This window comes from Pelodiscus sinensis, chromosome 8 (assembly GCF_052426305.1).
Source record: "Pelodiscus sinensis isolate ZL-2025 chromosome 8, ASM5242630v1, whole genome shotgun sequence".
Classification (NCBI taxonomy): Eukaryota; Metazoa; Chordata; order Testudines; family Trionychidae; genus Pelodiscus; species Pelodiscus sinensis.
The window spans coordinates 55,461,204-55,480,290 of record NC_143059.1 but is presented as its reverse complement, the minus strand read 5'-3'; the positions used below and the strand labels follow the sequence as shown (position 1 = coordinate 55,480,290).

Here is a 19,087-nt window from a genome sequence, read left to right as displayed (position 1 = left end):
TTAATGAGAGTTGAAGCTGCTTTGATTTCTCATGGTCAGAAATAAAAAATAAATACATTCCTCTCTTGGACATTTTAATTTCTTGGACTATAATAAAGAGGAAAACATTTTGATCATATCCACATATTTAATATGTTGAATTCAAAGTGAAAGGTTTTTGTGAAAATAGAACATCTATGTGTATCATGGGATATTTTCATTCTAAGAACCACTATTTGCTAAAACAGAAAAACAAGATGCTCCAATTGCAGGTTTAAAAACCTCCCATAAAGTACATTAGGCTGTTTCACACATAGAATCATAGAATAATAGGACTGGAAGGGACCTCGAGAGGTCATCGAGTCCAGCCCCCCGCCCTCAAGGCAGGACCAAGCTCCGTCTACACCATCCCTGACAGATGTCTATCTAACCTGTTCTTAAATATCTCCAGAGAGGGAGATTCCACCACCTCCCTTGGCAATTTATTCCAATATTTGACCACCCTGACAGTTAGGAATTTTTTCCTAATGTCCAATCTAAACCTCCCCTGCTGCACTTTAAGCCCATTACTCCTTGTCCTGTCCTCAGAAACCAAGAAGAACAAATTTTCTCCTTCCTCCTTCCCACTTTTTTTTTCTACTTTCTTTCCAATTTCAAGTCTCGTCAACATAATTTCTTTGGATTTTGAGCCTGCAGTTGAACTAGTATTGAGGATTAACATACTAGATGCAGCTATGCTCATATTGATTTGATTATATATTTTAGGGATAGCATTGATATTTTGTTAGGTGACATAAATCCCAGTGACCTAGTGAAATGCCACTTTTATCCTTTGTGCAAGCTCATCACATTTTATCTGATGGAGATTTTTTAAAATACGTAAAAAATACTAAAAGTTGTGAAACTATCCCAAATTGGAAGTACTTTGTTTTATTTGGCATTATATCAAGTAATTCATAGATTGTAAAGGACATTTCTCATATAATATGGTAAGGCCTTTATGGGTTTTGGTGTCATTTATTCTGCAAGCTTAATTGCCTTCCATATTTGTAATAGAAAGATAGTTCCCAAGGCTGTCAGTTAAAGATTCTGTGAAAGTTGAAGTCATAGCTGAATTTGTAGACGCAAATATACAAGCATATGTTTCTCTTAAAAAACAAATGAAGGGACTATGAAATGTCTCAGCATGAATCAGAATAAATCAAAATTTTGTCCCATATTCACTGTTTTATGGAACTTCAAAACCACTGTGTGCAGATTCATCAAATTCCTTCTATGAATTTAGCAGATTATAGAACAAAACAGAGATAAAAGGCCACATGCTTTCCCCCACAGAGATGCATTCATATGACTCATCGTTATAGCTCTATCAATTTCACGGCTGTGAAATATGTGTGATGGACCTGAAATGAGCCCTTTTCCTGTGAAATCTGATGTCTCCTTGTTCCTAGGAGCACCCCATTAAAGGGGGCTTCCTACCTCCGACTGGGCAAGGGAAGGATAGGACCTGCCAACTGCTGTAGTACTGGGAGGGGACCAGATGAGAACCACTTCTACCTCCAGGGCCAGCTTTAGGCTGATTCCCCCAAATTAGGCCCCGCGCCTAAGAGGGGAGCCCCGCACCTAAGAGGGCCCCGCTCCCGAGGACACGGTACATGCGCGGCCCCGCACTTCCCTAAGCCGGCCCTGTCTACCTCTTGGAGCTTCCTGCAGTTGCATGAAGTTCTACAGTCAATGCCTTCAGAGTCCAGCACAGAAGTGAGAGTGGCTACGGCCCATGACAAGTTTGAGACTCCCCAATCTCCTTTTGGGTTAAACACTGAAACACTGTGAAATTTCAGTTTAAACAGCTGAAAGTGTGAAAATTACCAATTTTCAAATCCTATGGCTGTGAAATTGGTCATAATGGACTGTGAATTTCATAGGGTCCTACTTATGGTTTAAGTTCTAACAGAAATATCCGTTATGTTTCTGAATGGACTATTATCTCTTATGTTTTTAACCCCTGTGTACTAACCAAATTCTGATTATGGTTACTACAGTCTGTCTCTTAGATTCAGTGGGGAGGGGATTCTTAACTGGCATAATTTGGTGAAACTCCATTGACTAAAGTTGGCATGGCTCCCTAGCTGATTTACACCAGCTGAGGGTTTGGCTGTCAGCAGGGTACAAAGTTTATCATCTCTGTCATAAAGTTACCATTGTGTAGTGTTACTGTGCATAGTTGAACAGCTGCTGAATTCCTCTGGGGGGAGAGAGAGAATTGCATTTCAGTGGTGAGTGAAAGGATTCGTTGGTGAGTGAAAGTAATGGGGTATAAACTCGGTCCTGTAAATCTACTGTGGAACTCACATTCTACACAGTGGGAGTTATGTGCATCGCACAAGTTTGTAGGGTTGAACTTGTAACCTGTAAATCGTGTAGTATTGGGGTGAAAAGTGCTAAGAGATTGTTGCTGGTTGTTTATCCTTTGAGAGTGTGTAATTGTGAATTATGGGTTTAAATGGTTAGGCCTGTGTTAGTTTGCAGACTGTGTACTTGCATTGTTATATTGCTGTGTTAACACAGATTTGCTCAAGGCCACACAGTGAGAGTCTGCAGAGCTGGGATTAGTACTGGAGTGTTTGGATTTAAGCCATGGGCTTTCTTAACTATGTTATGCTGCAAGGCAGATGAGTTAACCCAGGATTTTAATTAATCAGCATGACCTATCTGTAGTTAAATTTGAAGTGATTGTTTCCGTTAGACTGTTTTGTTATGGAAAGGTGATCTACAACCAGCTTGTGTTAGGTAAGAAGAAAAAATGAATTAATTTATGAATTAATTGTTTCATGAGTCCCTGTTAATTTTTACCTCTTTGGTTAAATATGTGTTTATTTTCAAGATGTGAAATACTGCTAGTTGCGACTGTGACTGCTGTTTTTTCCAAAAAAAAAAAAATTAAATCCCCAGGAATGTACCGATAACATACCATAACTTGCTTACAAAATCAGTGGACTATAATATACACATTTATATGCACTGACACCATTAGCTATGGCTTATTTCACATTTGCATAATGCTGTAGGTGTGCCTGCCACTATACTGAGAAATTAAAGATGGGGAGTAACATTGATTTGTAGTGATCTGAAAGTCTTGGGCTCCTAAACCAATTAGGTCATTTGGAAAATTTTACCAAGAATCCTTTGCAGTGTTGGTCCTGATCTTACTGCATTAATGGTTCCTTACCTCCACAGAGCCTCATTAAGGGTAAAAAAATAATTTATGTAAGTGGATGCCACTTCAATAATGTTGACAAATAATAATTAATCAAATTTGTAGTTCCAATTAGCTCAGAATGCTTTCTCTTTAAAATACAAAGCAGTCTTTTCTAGAAACATTTTGTATAGCTTTTCAAAACTGTTTCATAATGTGTGCAGAGGGAGGCATTTTTTTTGTTTTATTTTTTTGTTCTAAGTAAATGAAAGATTAGTCTAACTCTTTCCAGAAGGCATGTTGAATCACATAGATGAGCCACAGCCAGTCCATACAAAGTTAGACTGTTTAACTGATATAGGCCCAGACTTGAAAACTCAGCACAATTAAAAATAATTGCACTAGGCAGTGACTGTTCATAATATGTTTTCATCCCACTGCCAGATTTAATTCTGGCTACAAAAAATTGTACAGGGGGCGTATTTTGTAAATCTCTGAAGTATCAACAGATACATCTTATTTTTACATTTACAAAAGAAAATGTTGTCTATAATTTATTTTCTTTGTTGTTGTTTGGGTTTTTGGGGGTCAGGGTTTCCCCCTCCCCTCATTTAACTATTTTTCAGGAGCCCCTTGTCTAAAAGTACCTTGCATCATGCCACCAAAACTTCATTCTCTAACTGGTTAAATCTGAAGTAGGTTGAAATACAGACATAGGGCAAGTTTATGTGTTTGCAAAAGACGAACGAGGCAGAGGAGGAGGCTGGACACTACCAGAACAGCAGCATCTTGAACTTACATAAAAGTCATAAGCCATATAAGGGAACGTGTTCAGCCAGGGGCACATTCACTTATCGACAGGGAAAAGAGGTAGTAGGACTTTGATCATATCACCAATGAGACAGTAGCCCTCTGAGGCTGCTAGTTCAGCTGATATACAGGGGCGGGCTGGCAATCAAAATAGGCCTGGGAAATGGGTTGAGAATGGTCCACTTTTTCACATCAAAGAATTTTTTTAAAATATACTCTTTGTCCCCCATTAGCCACACTCCTGACCCCTGTTATCCACACCCCTGACTCCCATTAGCTACACCCCCTGACTCCCATTAGCCATGCCTCTGGAGGTAACACTCTCGGGGCAAGATGGACACATGACCAGAAGTAAAAGGTGTCATGTGACCCCTCTAAGGACTTTTCTCACCATCCTTCTACCAACAGGGATTAGTTTGGCCCCCACCAAACCCCCCTCATTCAACTATCCTGCAATTGCTTTAACCCAATGTGTGTGACATTAACTTGGGTGTGGGGAGGCTGGGGGAAGTGTTCCCTCTAAGAGTTTTCTCCCATGAGCAGAATGAATTTTGTGTTGTGCACCAGTACTGAGTTCATGTGGCTTGTTTGGATGTGCCACTGTGGCACCCAAGTTATTAATAAATATTTCAAACCTCTACCTTTTCCCTCTGCTGCCATGTCTCCTCCCCTTGTTCCATCAGCTCCCCTGGTGCCTGCTGGCCCCCAAACCCTCACCCTCCTCTGCTGTCCTGACTCAGACTCCTGCCCTTCTCACTATCCTCAGCCCTCCTGAGACCTGCTCCCCTCCACCAGCCCTTCTCTCCCCCCTGTGCCCATTCCTTGTGGGGCGGTGAACCCTCCCTGCAGAGGCAGGGAGCACCACGCCTCGGGTTTTGTTCTAGCCCCTTCTTAGTGGTAGCAACGACCTAGCCTGGACGATAGGGCCTTTTGCTAGGTAGGTCACTACTTACAGGGTGCTAGAGTAGTCTAGTGAGACTCCACTCTTTCACTCGAGGGGCTCAGTCCTAACGTTGTTGGGCTCTGGGCCTTCCCTCACCTGTCCCCACAGTCCAGTATAGCCGTAGGCCAGGCGGCTGGCTTTAGTCTCTCTGGCCTTTCTTTTGCTCTCTCTCTATCAGCCTCCGGGTGCGTTCCCCATGGTGGTGGTGGGGTAGGGAGACCCAGGCCCACGCACTCTACCAGGTCCCGTACCAGGGCCATCAGACCAGAGGCTGGCAGCTCTGCTGATCTAGTGGGAGTAGTCGCCTTACTCTGTCGACCGTCCCGGGAACTGCTCGCTCTGGGCCACTTCCTACCCCACTAGAGGCTGTGTCTCCTCCTCCACCTCCTGGTGTCGCCTCCGCACCTTTCCGCCACCCGGTGCCTGCTCCCGTTGATTTGTGGCAGTCCCTCCGTCTTTGAGGATCCCGAGACTCTTTTCCCGTTGCTCATGGGTGAGTCCCTTTGTTCAAGGGGAGCTGGCCCCCATTCTGAGGCTTGCTCGCCTCCTCCCTTTCTGGGCCTTCGCTCTCCCTCTGCTCCCAATGCCCTGCGGAGCTCTGGGTTTACTCCTCACCCTCATTGTCCCGCAGGGGGTCCTCCTCCTATGGCGTTCCCCGCCGCCTCCTCTCTCTGGCTCTGCTAGCTGCCCGTTGCCTTTGGGCTTTCCTGGCACTCTCCCTCTCTCCTCCTCTGCTGTCCGTCCGCTGTCTCCAGGACCTGCCGGCCCTCTGCTTCACCCCTGCTCTGCCAGCCGCCCGCCATTTCCAGGCTGACGCTGGCCCCACTTCCTGCGCCTGCCGTCCTCCCCCTTGAGCATGCCGGCGCAGCCTTTAAACTGCCCACCCGGCCAGCTGAGCATGCGCTGCAGCATCTTGGTGTGCCGCGCTGCTCACCCTGGAGCGCGATGTCCCTTTCTTGGAGGAGGTGGGGCGAGGCCGCCCCGTCACCGTTAGGTTCAACAGCTTAACCAATTAAGCAGAATCCCACCACGCGAGGGACCTCTCCAGCCTGGCTGTATTTGCTGCCTCCTAGGAGGGATGTAAAAACCCATTTAATTGGTTAACGGGTTAAACAATTAAAAAGGGGTGGCAGGGGTGAGGGGGAAGGCACTCCAGCCCCAATGGGCTGGAGCAGCCCCCTCCACTGCAGACAAGGGCTGCTGCGGCCAGCCAGTCAGAGCAGTCCCTGTCTGTGGTGTGGGAGGAGGAGGGAAGGGGACAGACGGGCTACTCTGGCCATCTGCTTATAGTAGTCCCTGCCTGTGGCACCCCGCCTAAGCCAGGCCCGCCACAGACAAGGGCTACTCTAACCTCTACCAGTTAACCAGAACTGATAAGCCTCACCTATTAAGGATGAGGTTTACCAATTAACTGGTTAACCATTTGCATCCCTAACTCTCAGCCCCGTTCAGGACCGCTGCTTCTGGCTCCAGCCCATGACACCATGGGCCCAGTGGGGATCAAAGCAGCCCTCTGCTTGCTGTGGGCTGCATGGGTCTGCTACAAGAGCCAGTTAACTGTTACCCTGTAATCATCACCCGGTGAGGGTGATGCTTACCAGGTAACCAGTTAACTTGTTACCCATTCACATCCCTAATGACTATCAGACTATTTATGTGTATTCCTGGCCTTTATTTGGCCCATAGATAGTGCTTGTTTAATTATATTATATTTTCACTTACTAAAAGTGTTTCCGCAAAACGTGATTGGAAAGCAGCTGTTCCCCCTTTGCGGTATTGCCTGTTATGTTGAATACCCAGATGATTCTGTTTAGTCAGCATCTGGTTAAATATTTTCTTGCTGTCTTGAAACTGCAGAAGATGTTTCCATGAAGTATCTTATCCTGTTTCATGGATTTGGCGCTCAGTTTTATTAAAACAATATGCTCATCCCAATAAATCTTTGTTGGTAGAACTGAAATGTAGTTAGATAAAAGGATAAAGTGAGTCAAGCATTAACTGTGAAAGCTGTGACTGCTTTTTTGCATTATAGCATATATAAATCTGATCGCAAATATTTGCTGCAATATATACAGTAATGGAACTGTTTTTGTTTCTTTTACAAATATTTATTAATTTTTTATTACACTAGGTATTTATTACACTGGGAATTTTTCCCTCAGTCCCAAACTATGAAACTATGATGAAAATATTGATGAATGAAGATTTATGAAGCGTCTAACTCCAGAAACCGTCTGAAACCAAATTTCAGAAAGTAACTAATGATTTTTGGGTGTCTCATGTTTTGAGTACTCGTTGCGAAGATATCTAGAAGGGGACTGTTTTTGAAAGTGCTGATCCCTGAAAATCAGGTCTGTTGAGGTGTCTCAGACTGAACCTCACAAAATAAAACATCAAAAACCACAGACCTGTTTTGAAAATGTAGGCTTGTGTGTTTCACCCCTGCTGCTTGAGAACTAGGAAGTGAATCTTAAAATGGATTGAGAAAGGAGGAAGCCTATTTTAAATTTATGCCTAGCATGCAGGTTACTCCTCTCTTCAGGTCTGGGTATGTGAGACTTCTCCAATTTATTTATACTTGGAGTATGACTGTCTGATTTCCCTTTTTCTCATCCTACCCATGAGTGCCATAGCTCCTGCATCATGCTCTTGTAACAAAGTCGGTGTTTTTTAAAGTAGAGTTCAGAGGCCTTTGACCTGTGCACATTTATTTACTGACTCCGCTTTATTCAGTCTTTCCCCAGATGCTAGCCTGTCAGGCACTCAGTCTTATCGCTACTGAATACATTGGAAAACCACTGTGCGTGCCTTCACTGTCTTCATTCTCCACAGCCCCACTTCCATATGTATCAGCTGAGTGGATAGAGCCATTGTCTCCACCTACAGGATGAGGTGTATTACCAGCCATGCCAATTTATTGTTAGTAGTTTACTATGGACTCTGTTGGGCCTGGATTTTGTTCACTGAAAGCAACGAAGAGTGAGATCAACTTTTCAGAAGTGAAATGAGAGCATCTAGTCCAGTCCCCTGGATCGTGGCAAGACTATTCTTTATCGAGACCATTCCTGCCAGGTGTTTGACCTGTTCTTAAAAATCTCCCATGATAGGGATTCCACAACGTCCGTAGGCAATTTAGTCCAGTGGCTAATCACTGATGTCCACCTTATACTTCGCTTGCTGCAATTTAAGCACATTACTTCTGGTCCTATCCTCCAAGGTTAAGCAGAACGAGTTTTCTCCCTCCTCTTTGTAACAACCATAATTACTCAAAAACTCTTATGTCCTCTGTCTTCTCTTTTCCAGACTGAAAACCACATTATTTTCAATTTTCCCTCATAGGTCATGTTTTCTACACCTTTCTCCATTTTTTTTTAACTTTTCCCCCCACAGTTTGTCCCCATCTTTCCTGAAATGTGCTCAGAACAGGACACACATTTTCCAGTTGAGGCCTAATCAGCACAGAGTAGAGCAGAAGAATTACTCCTGTTAATAAATCCCAGAATGATGTTAATTTTTTTTTCAACTGTTGACTCATTTAGCTTGTGGTCTATTATGACTCCTAAATCCCTTTCTGCAGTATTCCATCCTAGATAGTCATTTCCCATTTTCTATAGGTGCAACTGATCATTTTCCCAGTTTGTCTGGATCATTTTGAATTTTAATCCTATCTTCTAAAGCACTTGTAATGCCTCCCAACTTGGTATTGTCTGCTAACTTTATAAGTGTACTCTGTTTGTCATTATCTCAATCATTGATGAAGGTCTTGAATAGGACCAGACCCAGAAATGATCCATGTGGAACCCCACTTGATATTCCCTTCCAGTATGACTGTGAACTATTGATAACTACTCTCTGGAAATGGTTTTCCAACCAGTTACACAGCCACCTTATAATAGGTCCATCTAGGTGGTATTTCCCTAATTTGTTTGAGAAGGTCATGTGAAACAGTTTCAAAGGCCTTTACTAAAGTCAAGATATACCATATATACCACTTCCACCCCCTAGTGGCCCAGATATCTCCTCAATTAGCTCATTGAGTATTCTAGGATGCACTTCAAGTCATCAGGGGTATATCTACACTACAAAGTTAATTTGAACTAACAGACGTTAATTCAAATTAACTTTGATAGGCGCTACACTAGCGCTCCGCTAGTTGGAACTTAATTCGAACTAGTGGAGCGCTTAGTTCGAACTAGGTAAACCTCATTCCACGAGGACTAAGCCTAGTTCGAACTAAGTAGGTGGGAGAGGGGAAGAGAGAGGCTGGGAGAGGGGAGGGCAACTAAAATGATCAGGGGTTGGGAACAGGTCCCATATGAAGAGAGGCTAAAGAGACTGGGACTTTTCAGCTTAGAAAAGAGGAGACGGAGGGGGGACAGGATAGAGGTCTCTAAAAGCAGGAGTTGGGTGGAGACGGTGCATACAGAAAAGTTCTTCATTAGTTCCCATAAAGAAGGACTAGAGGACACCAAAGGAAAGGAATGGGTAGCAGGCTTCAAACTAGTAACAGAAAGTTGTTCTTCACAAAGCAAAGAGTCAACCTGTGGAACTCCTTGCTGCAGGAGGCTGTGAAGGCTACAACTAGAACAGAGTTTAAAGAGAAGTGAGATAAAGTCATGGAGGTTGGGTCCATGGAGTAGTATTAGCCAGGGGGTAGGAGTGGTGTCCCTGCCCAAAGTTTGTGGAAGGCTGGAGAGGGATGGCACGAGACAAATGGCTTGGTCACTGTCTTCGATCCATCCCTTCCAGGGTCCCTAGGGTTGGCTGCTGTCGGCAGACAGGCTACTGGGCTAGATGGACCTTTGGTCTGACCCAGGACGGCCATTGTAAGCTCAGGGCTCAGGGTCGGGGGTCTCAGTGGACCCCCTTGATTCTCTTGCACACCTGCTCCTGGGTGGCCAGGTTGGCAGCTATCCTGCCCAAGCCGGCCACTTTCCTGTGCCTAGTGCGGAGATCGTGGATGAGGTCCACGATGTCCGCACTAGCCCAGGCGGGTGCCTGCCTCTTGCGGTCCCGGGCAAGCTCCCGGGAGCCGCCAGCCTGGTCCCGGGAAGAGGGGGAGGGCTAGGGGGCATCGGGTGGGTGGCTCGATCCATGCCAGGTGCAGGGTCTGCTGGCTGGGTGCTGGCAGGCTTGCACCTGGCACGGGCACCGTAGCCAGCCCGTGCCCCTTTAAGAGGTCCGGGGCCGGGAGGGGGGCAGTAGAGTTTCCCTGGGAAAGCTGGGGAGGGCTAGCCTCCCACTAGTTCGAATTAAGGGTCTACACAGCCCTTAATTTGAACTAGCTAGTTCGAACTAGGCTCAATCCTCGTGGAATGAGGATTACCTAGTTCGAACTAAGCGCTCCGTTAGTTCGAATTAAATTCAAACTAACGGAGCGCTAGTGTAGCACCTATGAAAGTTAGTTCAAACTAATATCCGTTAGTTCGAACTAACTTTGTAGTGTAGACATACCCTCAGAGAGGGAATAAGGTTAAATATGTTCCAGATTTCTTGCATATATGTTTATATACTTTGTGTTTCACTTTTTAGAATTACTAATCAATGCTTTTGTTTTATTACTACATCTATAGTTGTTTTGCTAATTGATTTCAAGAAGCTGTCAAACCCAAGTCCAAATATTTGTCTTGCAGGGCAATGCACGAATACTCACTTATTTTTTAATTGCTTCTCACTTAATGGCTATACAATATGAGGGGGAAAAAAATAAATGTTACCTAAGAAGATATCCCTTAGAATTTAAAGTTTATGGCCATATTGTTCACATAATGATGCAAAATCCCTGGCGATAGCATAGCATCTGTGTATTGATTTTATTTGTTAAGGATTGTCTTGTGGTAATTCTGACCATCATTTATACACAGGGTAAACTGCCAGTCCTGCTACTTGGTCGATCTGCGGACTTGAGGCCTGGAGAATTTGTGGTTGCAATTGGAAGTCCATTTTCACTCCAAAATACAGTGACTACTGGGATTGTTAGTACTACCCAGCGTGGAGGAAAGGAATTGGGGCTTCGGAACTCTGATATGGATTACATTCAGACAGATGCAATTATCAACGTAAGGCACTTCTACAAAGCTGAATAGTTCTGGTTTCATTCCGTTTCTGACTTTTGACTATAATTTCAGCTAGAAGTTTTGTCCACTAGTTTTTCAAAGAAGAGTGGGGAATTGCTGGATTTTTTTTTAAAGGGATTTCTTTTTCAGTGTGAAGTTAGCCAACTGCCATGCTTGTTTTTTTTTAAGTCCCTAAAGGGACAATATCAAATAACTAATCATAGAATATCTGAGCTAACCTGTCTCTCTGTCACCAGGAACTTTTTAAAATTATCCAAGCTTGTGTGTATATGGGTCTGAGGCAAAGTAATATGTTGTTTTATGTCTTCTTACCCTTGTTATCATAGCTCTGGGAGTTAGATTTGTTGGTTAACAGTGTTAGCTGTTAACATCTTCTGTGTTGCTTAAACTTCATTGGCAAAAGAATGAAATCAGTTTTGAAAAAGTTGGAACTATCAAAGGGTGTGGTTAGCAGAGACGTGTATTCTGAGTCTGAGGGGTTACCATTGTGCAGCTATTTTTTAGAAAGTGGAAAATAACTATAGAAATAGTTCAGCATTTCTTTAATATGTCAATTGTGCTTTTAGCAACTTCATACAGATACCAACATGTAATCTGTCGATACATTTATTTTTCAGTATGGGAACTCTGGAGGACCTTTAGTAAACCTGGTAAGGGTTTCTTTTTAATGTTTAACCTGACTGTTTTTGAAAGATATTTTTACACTTATTTTTATTGTTTTACATAGAATACAAACACATAACAGAATAAAACATCTATACATATGTACACAAAATGGAAATAGCACATAAATAACAAAGTTCATCATTCTGAAAGAAATTTGGAAGGCAGTTTGCCAAAGAAAGTGATTCAGTTCTGATGAGAACTTGCTGACTGTTCAGACATGGCAGGGTTCTTACTAATCGCTCATCTGTGTTTATATTGGCCAGTCACATGGTATACTTGAAGTTCCATATTGCAGCTGTGTGCCATTTGCATAGTTTGAAATGAACGTAATGCCCAGTACATTTGCTCATGTCATGCAAAAGGTAATAGTAAAAATACATTTTCAGGTTGAGAAATAATTGCGCTTGTCATAAAGTATGTAAACTCTGTGCAAACTGAAGTTGAGTCCCAAGCTATCCATTTGTATACTCCCTTCATGGTACTTTCATCACAGAGCAGAAAATTGCCACTCTGGATCAGGGAAGGAAGGGGTTAATGCTCTGTTCTCCAGTCAGATGCTGAACTGGCCCAGCCCAACAACTTCCAGTAAACCCAAGGACAGTTTTGTCTGCCGGATACTACCAGACATTTAGGAATAAAATTGTGGCCTAACTCAACCACATTTAGTGTCTCTTGTTCTCTTTCCAGCCTGGCCAGACAGTGTGGCTTGGAGGTCCTCGCTGTGGAAAAGCTACTTAGTCTGCATCAGGACAATTTTGACTTGCAAAATATACAGCAAGACTGAGAATATTACAGTTACGTTTGGCCTAGCACACTGTACAAATCCAGCAGTTGACATTTTAGTATTTCCATGCAAGGGTACAGAGTCCAATAAAGTTACTCATGCAAATAGAGTATCTTACTCCATAAGTGGTGCCACTAAAATAAGCAAATTGAAAATAGTAGGACCAGTTATGCAGTAAGGTGCTGTTTATTTTAAGCATATCACTAGATTCTGTTTTTGGCTATGCTGGTATATAACTGGATTGGATTTTATTGGATTTTAATGTAGTGACTAAATGTACAACATGAAACTTGTATCCGAATGTTTCCCATAAACTTTTCTAATTAAAAAAGGAGTTTAAACCAAGTTTAGTAGCTAATAAGTATTGAAAATTAGCTTCAAATTATTTGGCATATTCCTTATTAATTTTCTTAACTGAATTTTTGCAGAAAATCTTCCCTTGCATTGTTTCTTTGTCATGTTCTTTTATGCTTAATAACATACCTTCCTTATTCCTCCAGGATGGTGAAGTGATTGGAATTAATACTTTAAAAGTTACAGCTGGCATCTCATTTGCAATTCCTTCTGATAAAATTAAAAAGTTCTTAACTGAATCTCATGACAGACAAGCTAAAGGTATTGTATTGCACTATTTAAAAAATAGGCATGTCACTTAGTAGGCAACGAACATAAAAATACTTGGTTCTCTCTGTGTTTAAGATCACCAGCACTTCCGGTAAGAATAATAAGTAAAGGTTTTCTTTTCTCTTTCTAATAGGAAAAGCAGTAACTAAAAAGAAATATATTGGCATTCGAATGATGTCACTCACTCCTAGGTAAATAAAGATAAATTCTTTTCTCTGCCTATAATTTTTTACTTATAAAATGTGGCCATTCCCATAAATTTTTCTTCTGTCACCTTGAAATGGGTTATTGTAATACAGGCAGTCCCCAGGTTACGTACAAGATAGGGACTGTAGGTTTGTACTTAAGTTGAATTTGTACTTAAGTCGGAACTGACATCCAGATTCAGCTGCTGCTGAAACTGACCAGCGGCTGACTACAGGAAGCCAGAGGCAGAGTTTCCTGGAATCAGCTGCTGATCAGTTTCAACAGCAGTTGAATCTGGACGCCTGGGACAGAGCAGCTGGGGCGCTGCCGGGTAGGTGTCCGCAGCGCCGCACCTCAGCGCTGCAGGGACCAACCCGGCAGCACCCCAGGTGCTCTACCCCAGGTGTCCCCAAATCAGCTGCTGCTGAAACTGATCAGCGGCTGATTCCAGGAAGCCCGGGGCAGAGCAACTCTGCCTCGGGCTTCCTGTAGTCAGCTGCTGGTCAGTTTCTGCAGCAGCTGACTTGGGGATGCCTGGGGCAGAGCAGCTGGGGTGCTGCTGGGTTGGTCCAGTAGCACCGCTCCTCCATGCAGACGTGGGCGGCGGGACCGAGACGTGCCGCAGTCCCGCCGCCCGGGTCCTCCGTGGCTTTGCTCCGCGTGGTCTGCATGGTTCCCCCCAGCAGACCAGGGAGACGCGGAGCAGCTTTTCTTGCCCCGGAGGACAAGGGCGGCGGGACCTCGGCATGTCTGGGCGGTCCCGCCGCCCGCATCCTCCGGGGTGAGAAAAGCCGCGTTCGTAAGTGCGAATCCGACATAAGTCGGATCCGCGTAACTCCGGGACTGCCTGTATACCTCACAAGGAGCTACACTTGAATATGTACAAATAATGGCCTGATTTTTTGTTACATCTGTTTTACTCTATCTGTTGTCAGTGGAAGATAGTTGTCTGTATTAAGAAATCTGTATGCTATAAAATAAGTGTAAAGTTTTAAAATATTGTTGAGGCTTCAAGAATATGAACTGAATTGTACCATATGTGATCTCAGTAGGCAGAATGTACCTTCGCGAAGGTTTAAATGACTGAGGTTTTTCAGTCCTGGCAGTTTAGCTTCATTATAAGTTAAATGATCTTGTGTCAAAATTTTAAAAGGGTGTCACTTTTTTTCAGCAAAGCTAAAGAGCTGAAGGAACACCATAAAGACTTTCCAGATGTTGTTTCTGGGGCCTACATTATTGAAGTAATTTCAGATACGCCAGCGGAAGTGTAAGTGAAATGATTTTTTTTTTTTAAGCAGCAACCATCATCTTAATGAATTAATAAAATCCGTTCTTCCCTGTGACCATTTTAAGAGTGTCAGTATCAACCAAACAACTGCCGTCTGTCAGCTTTTATACGAAACAAGTTGGTGGTTTCAGTCCAGTCCTTTGTGGGCAGCCTCCATATCACGAAAAGGATTTCACAATAGAACACTTGTCCCAAATATCAGTAGAGAAGTTAAGCTGTAAGTGGGCATGATGGCTAAGCACCTTTTCTCTTCTAGAGATCATCACAGGGTCAGAACTGGGGACCCATATTGGCTAAGTAGTCTGGAGAAACTTGTGTTGCTGCTGCTTTGGTATTATGTGTTTCATGGTCAGAGGAATTTGGTCATCAGGACTGTCTATCTAGCACCTTACATGCACATTTAATTCTTATGATTTACTTGGTTAATATAAAATACGTAAATAAAAAAAACCTATTTGATAATTCAGGTGAGAGGAGAGAACTTATTCAAGACACAAAATTAGAGATCTTTTAGGAAAAGAGCAAAGGTTATTGTGGAACACATTTCAGGTAAAAGAAATGTGTGCATGAAAGAGATTAGAACAGATTCATGGTGCCACGTGTTTAATAATTTGTATTCAAAGAAGACAAAAGGGCAGGCTGGCAGGCCTCTCTATGCAGCAGAATGAAAACTCTTTGCATGCTTTAACCTTAATCAGTCACGGTTAAGTTTCCAACATTAGTTGCTGGTGCTTTTGGTAACTAACATTTTTGAAAGTTAATACTCATTCAGAGCTCTGATATGTGCCTGCAACCTGATCCTTCCTTTAAACTAGTATAGGCATTATTTAGTTAATTGTACTGTACTGTGGAGTTTGCACTTGCCTTCTTGACATGAGTGGATGGCACTTGGCTGTATTTGGGATGAAAAAGTGAGCCTGCATCTTGAGACCATGCAAAAAAAAAAAAAAAGATGTTTTGTAGTGTGGCAGTGGCAGCAGTTAGCAAGCAGACAGAAGGGAAAGAAGAAAGGTAAAAGATACCTAATATATTAAGGATGCGAGGTCATGTTGAGAATGTGAATGCCTCAGGTGTTGAGAATCACATTGATATTAACCTGTTGGTCATTATTGATGTATATTGCCCCCTTCTTTTCCCCTACTACAGACATCTTTATTGATGACACCTGTGCATACTTTGAACTTTGATTAGGGCTGGGTTTTTTCACTGACATTTTGTATTGTGTGTGATAGATATAGTGTAATTGAGTAGTAACGTAACTGCATGAAATCTTATTGGTTACACGACTTTTTGATAGTCCCTGGGGGCAGGGGCAGCAGCTAGTGCATGTCCATCCCCACTTCCAGGGAGCCCCTTGCCACCCTGCACCATAGCAGAGGTAGCAGTTCGAGGTGGCAGATGGAAGCCGGTCTGCGAGGGGAGCCAGTTTAAAAATCAGCTCTCTGTGCAGTCTGGCTGCCTGCTGCCCTGCACTGCTGCCTCTGTCTTGGTGAGAGCCACATGTCTTGGTAGGAGTCACCATAATCTCTCCTCCTAGGAAAGACAAGTCCATTCACAGATCATTGTCCTGAGTATTGCACCATTAAGTTCCTTGCAAACTACTGATGGCCCTCACTTAGCATGACTAAATTAGTAACACAGGTTTATACTTCATATTTCAGTGATCAAGCATATTCCAGTTACATCATATTCATAAGCATATTTTCATAAAGTATATGGAATGCCCCATTACACAAGATATTCCAAATTGACTTTGATTTTGGTTGCCAAACTAGACACACCATAAAAGAGTATATTCTCAAAAAGTGTTGCGCCATCTGGTCTCTGAAAATAAAGTCCATTTAAGATGATATGATTTCTGGTGCCCTGCTCAATAATCATTGGAAAATCTTAGCTAAGGCATGTAGCTTGAGAGAAGCACTTGGGTAAGACATTTCTCTGTGACTGGAAGAGGCATATGATTACTGTGTGGTTGTGTAAAGATTATGCTAAGAAGCTTGAATCATGTCTGATCTGGTTACTTGGGTTAATATTTCCATGACTTGCAGCCAGAGCCTTGTGCATGACCGAGCAAGCCAATACAGTATGTGCAATATTTCCCTTCCCCACTCCTGTTCCTCAATCCCAACTGCAGGCTTAGCCAGCTCTTGTGTATAAAATATGAAAGGGACTGGGAGCAGGATGTGAAGGATCTGAAGTAAAATGCTTCAGTCTGACTTATTTAGTCCCCATCCATCTACATCTACCGGTTGCTTCTTTATATTGTAAGTTATTTGTTCTGTGCTTGTACAGTATCTGAGATTATAGGATTCTGGTCCATAATTGGTGCTCCTAGCTGGTATTGCAAAACAAATAACAGGTGGAATAAAACTTGCACCCCACTGAATATGCTATAGATCTACATGATATTCTGCTTTAGTTTTGAATCATAGTAGAGCTGCATGTGAGATGTAAATAAGCCATCTAAGCGATGTAGAGACCAGTGTGGGATTCTAAATATATTCTACTAACTGCTAGGGATATTAAATATCGGTTAATTAAATAGTCGTGTAACATCATGAAATTTTATCATTTAGTCGATTAGTCTACAATCCCCGGAGGGCGGGGCTGGCAGCTACGGTATCCTAGGCAGCAGTGTGAAGTGCCAGGTGGCAGCTGGTCCGTGAGAAGAGCCAGTTTAAACACCAGCTCCCCTCATGGACCGGCTGCCTGTTGCCTTGCGCTGCTGCTTCTGATAGAGAGGCAGCAGTGCAGGTGGCAGCAGTGCCTGTCTAGGGGGCGGTCTGAACTCCCAGACCTGACGCAAGCCAGAGCTGAGCTGGGCTTCCTGCCTGACCGGCTCTTAATACACTTGACAAGCAGAGCCGAAACTGTGGAAGGTCCCGGACCCAGCATGAGCCAGGACTGAGTTGGGCCACCTTCCTCCCCGACTCCTAATACACTTTAAATGCAGAGCTGCAGCACGGGTAGGTCCCGGGCCCATCACAAGCCAGGACTGAGCCAGGCTGCTAGGCAGCCTGCTAAAAAATGTACTGGCAGGGAGAGGGGGAGAGGGAAGTGCATGTAGTCTATAGCATTAACCTATAAGCGTTTGCTTATTGGTTAATTGACTACAATATTACATCCCTGCTAATTGCTAGAGGTTCATTACTGGGGAGTGGGATGTGATGTGGATTGAAGAACCTGCCGTCTGTAGCGGTGTACCTGCCCCTGTATACAACATTGCTCAAATGGAATTGCTCTTGCTTTGCATAAGAGAGTGAAAGGTTTGAAGGTTTCCCTGCTGTAATAAAGCTCCCTTGTCTTAATGATCCAGTACATGTTGCCACACAACTTGTCAAATGTGCTGTGTGCGCACGTTGATTCTGTGCATCTCAGATTAGCATCCAGTCCTTTGAAGGTCACTTGTGGTGAATTGTGAGCATTCAGTTCTCTTTTTCAATAGTATTATAAGGAGGATAAAGTAGCAGTTGCGATCACCTGTCCCCTTTTTTTGTGTTTCAGTGGTGGCCTGAAAGAAAATGACGTGATTATAAGCATCAATGGACAGGGAATAATCTCAGCCAGTGATGTGAGTGACATTATTAAAAAGGACAGTACACTGAACATGGTTGTACGCAGGGGCAATGAAGATATTATGATAACAGTGGTTCCTGAAGAAATTGACCCTTAATCAGAAACATGAGCTGGATTTCATGGTTTCTTTTAGCAACAGTGGACTGCTTACATAATGTCTGTGCTGGTACAGGAAACATTAGACTTTTGACCAACGTTCTGCTTGCTCAAAGGGATAGTATTGGCCAACAACACCAATGTAATGTCACAGATACTCCAGATGATGATTTTTTTCCCTTCTGTATTTTATGTATGCAATGTATTCTTTACTGGCTAACACAACTGTTACTGCTTAACCAGTCAACATTTTTTCTCTGTCACTCTTTCAATTGAGACTTAAAACTCATGCACACAATGTGTGTTGTGGTGATCAGGTATAAGTAGGATAGTTGTTCCTTTAACTGGAAAATACCATTGTAATGGGATTGTGGGATAAAAACATGTTTGGAAAAATGTTGGCTTGTAAACGCAAAATCAAAATAATCTTTTCAGACCCATGCAGAGTTTTTACTACTTCAGTCTTTTCCTAGTGTTATTAAAATAATTCTACAGTATCTTTTTTCTGGTGTAATTCATTTGTGTCTTGTTGGATGTTTTACTTTTGAAATGTACCCAGTTTCTTCCTGAATTTATTTCTTGATACACTCATTTCCTCTGTCATTGAGCCAAAACACTTTTTTACATTTCAATGTATTCTTCATTTCTATATACTGTCACCAAAATCTAAACTAAACATCTGAAGGAAACAACATCTAGCATTTGCATTCTGGTTTCTTAGCATGGTCTTTAGTGATAGTGTTCTAGCTATCCTAGAAGGACAGACTTCCAAATATATTTTTTCCACATTTTAAAGTTAAATTTGTAATGCAGGCGGTGTCTGAAACGCTTCTTCAGCAGAGGTTCCTAAACCAAGAGTCAC

At 42.9% G+C, this 19,087-nt stretch overlaps 1 protein-coding gene across 1 annotated transcript in view; it reads left to right on the top strand.

Annotated features, from left to right (window-relative positions):
• HTRA1 (HtrA serine peptidase 1) overlaps nt 1–18,722 on the top strand; it is a 59,529-nt gene extending 40,807 nt beyond the window's left edge. The window contains exons 4-9 of the mRNA XM_075935338.2: nt 10,793–10,987; nt 11,623–11,655; nt 12,956–13,070; nt 13,213–13,270; nt 14,437–14,532; nt 18,058–18,722. Coding sequence (XP_075791453.2) covers nt 10,793–10,987; nt 11,623–11,655; nt 12,956–13,070; nt 13,213–13,270; nt 14,437–14,532; nt 18,058–18,226 — 666 coding nt within the window. The 3' untranslated portion in view covers nt 18,227–18,722. The remainder of the gene's footprint in view (nt 1–10,792; nt 10,988–11,622; nt 11,656–12,955; nt 13,071–13,212; nt 13,271–14,436; nt 14,533–18,057) is intronic.
• The last annotated feature ends 365 nt before the right edge of the window (nt 18,723–19,087 follow it).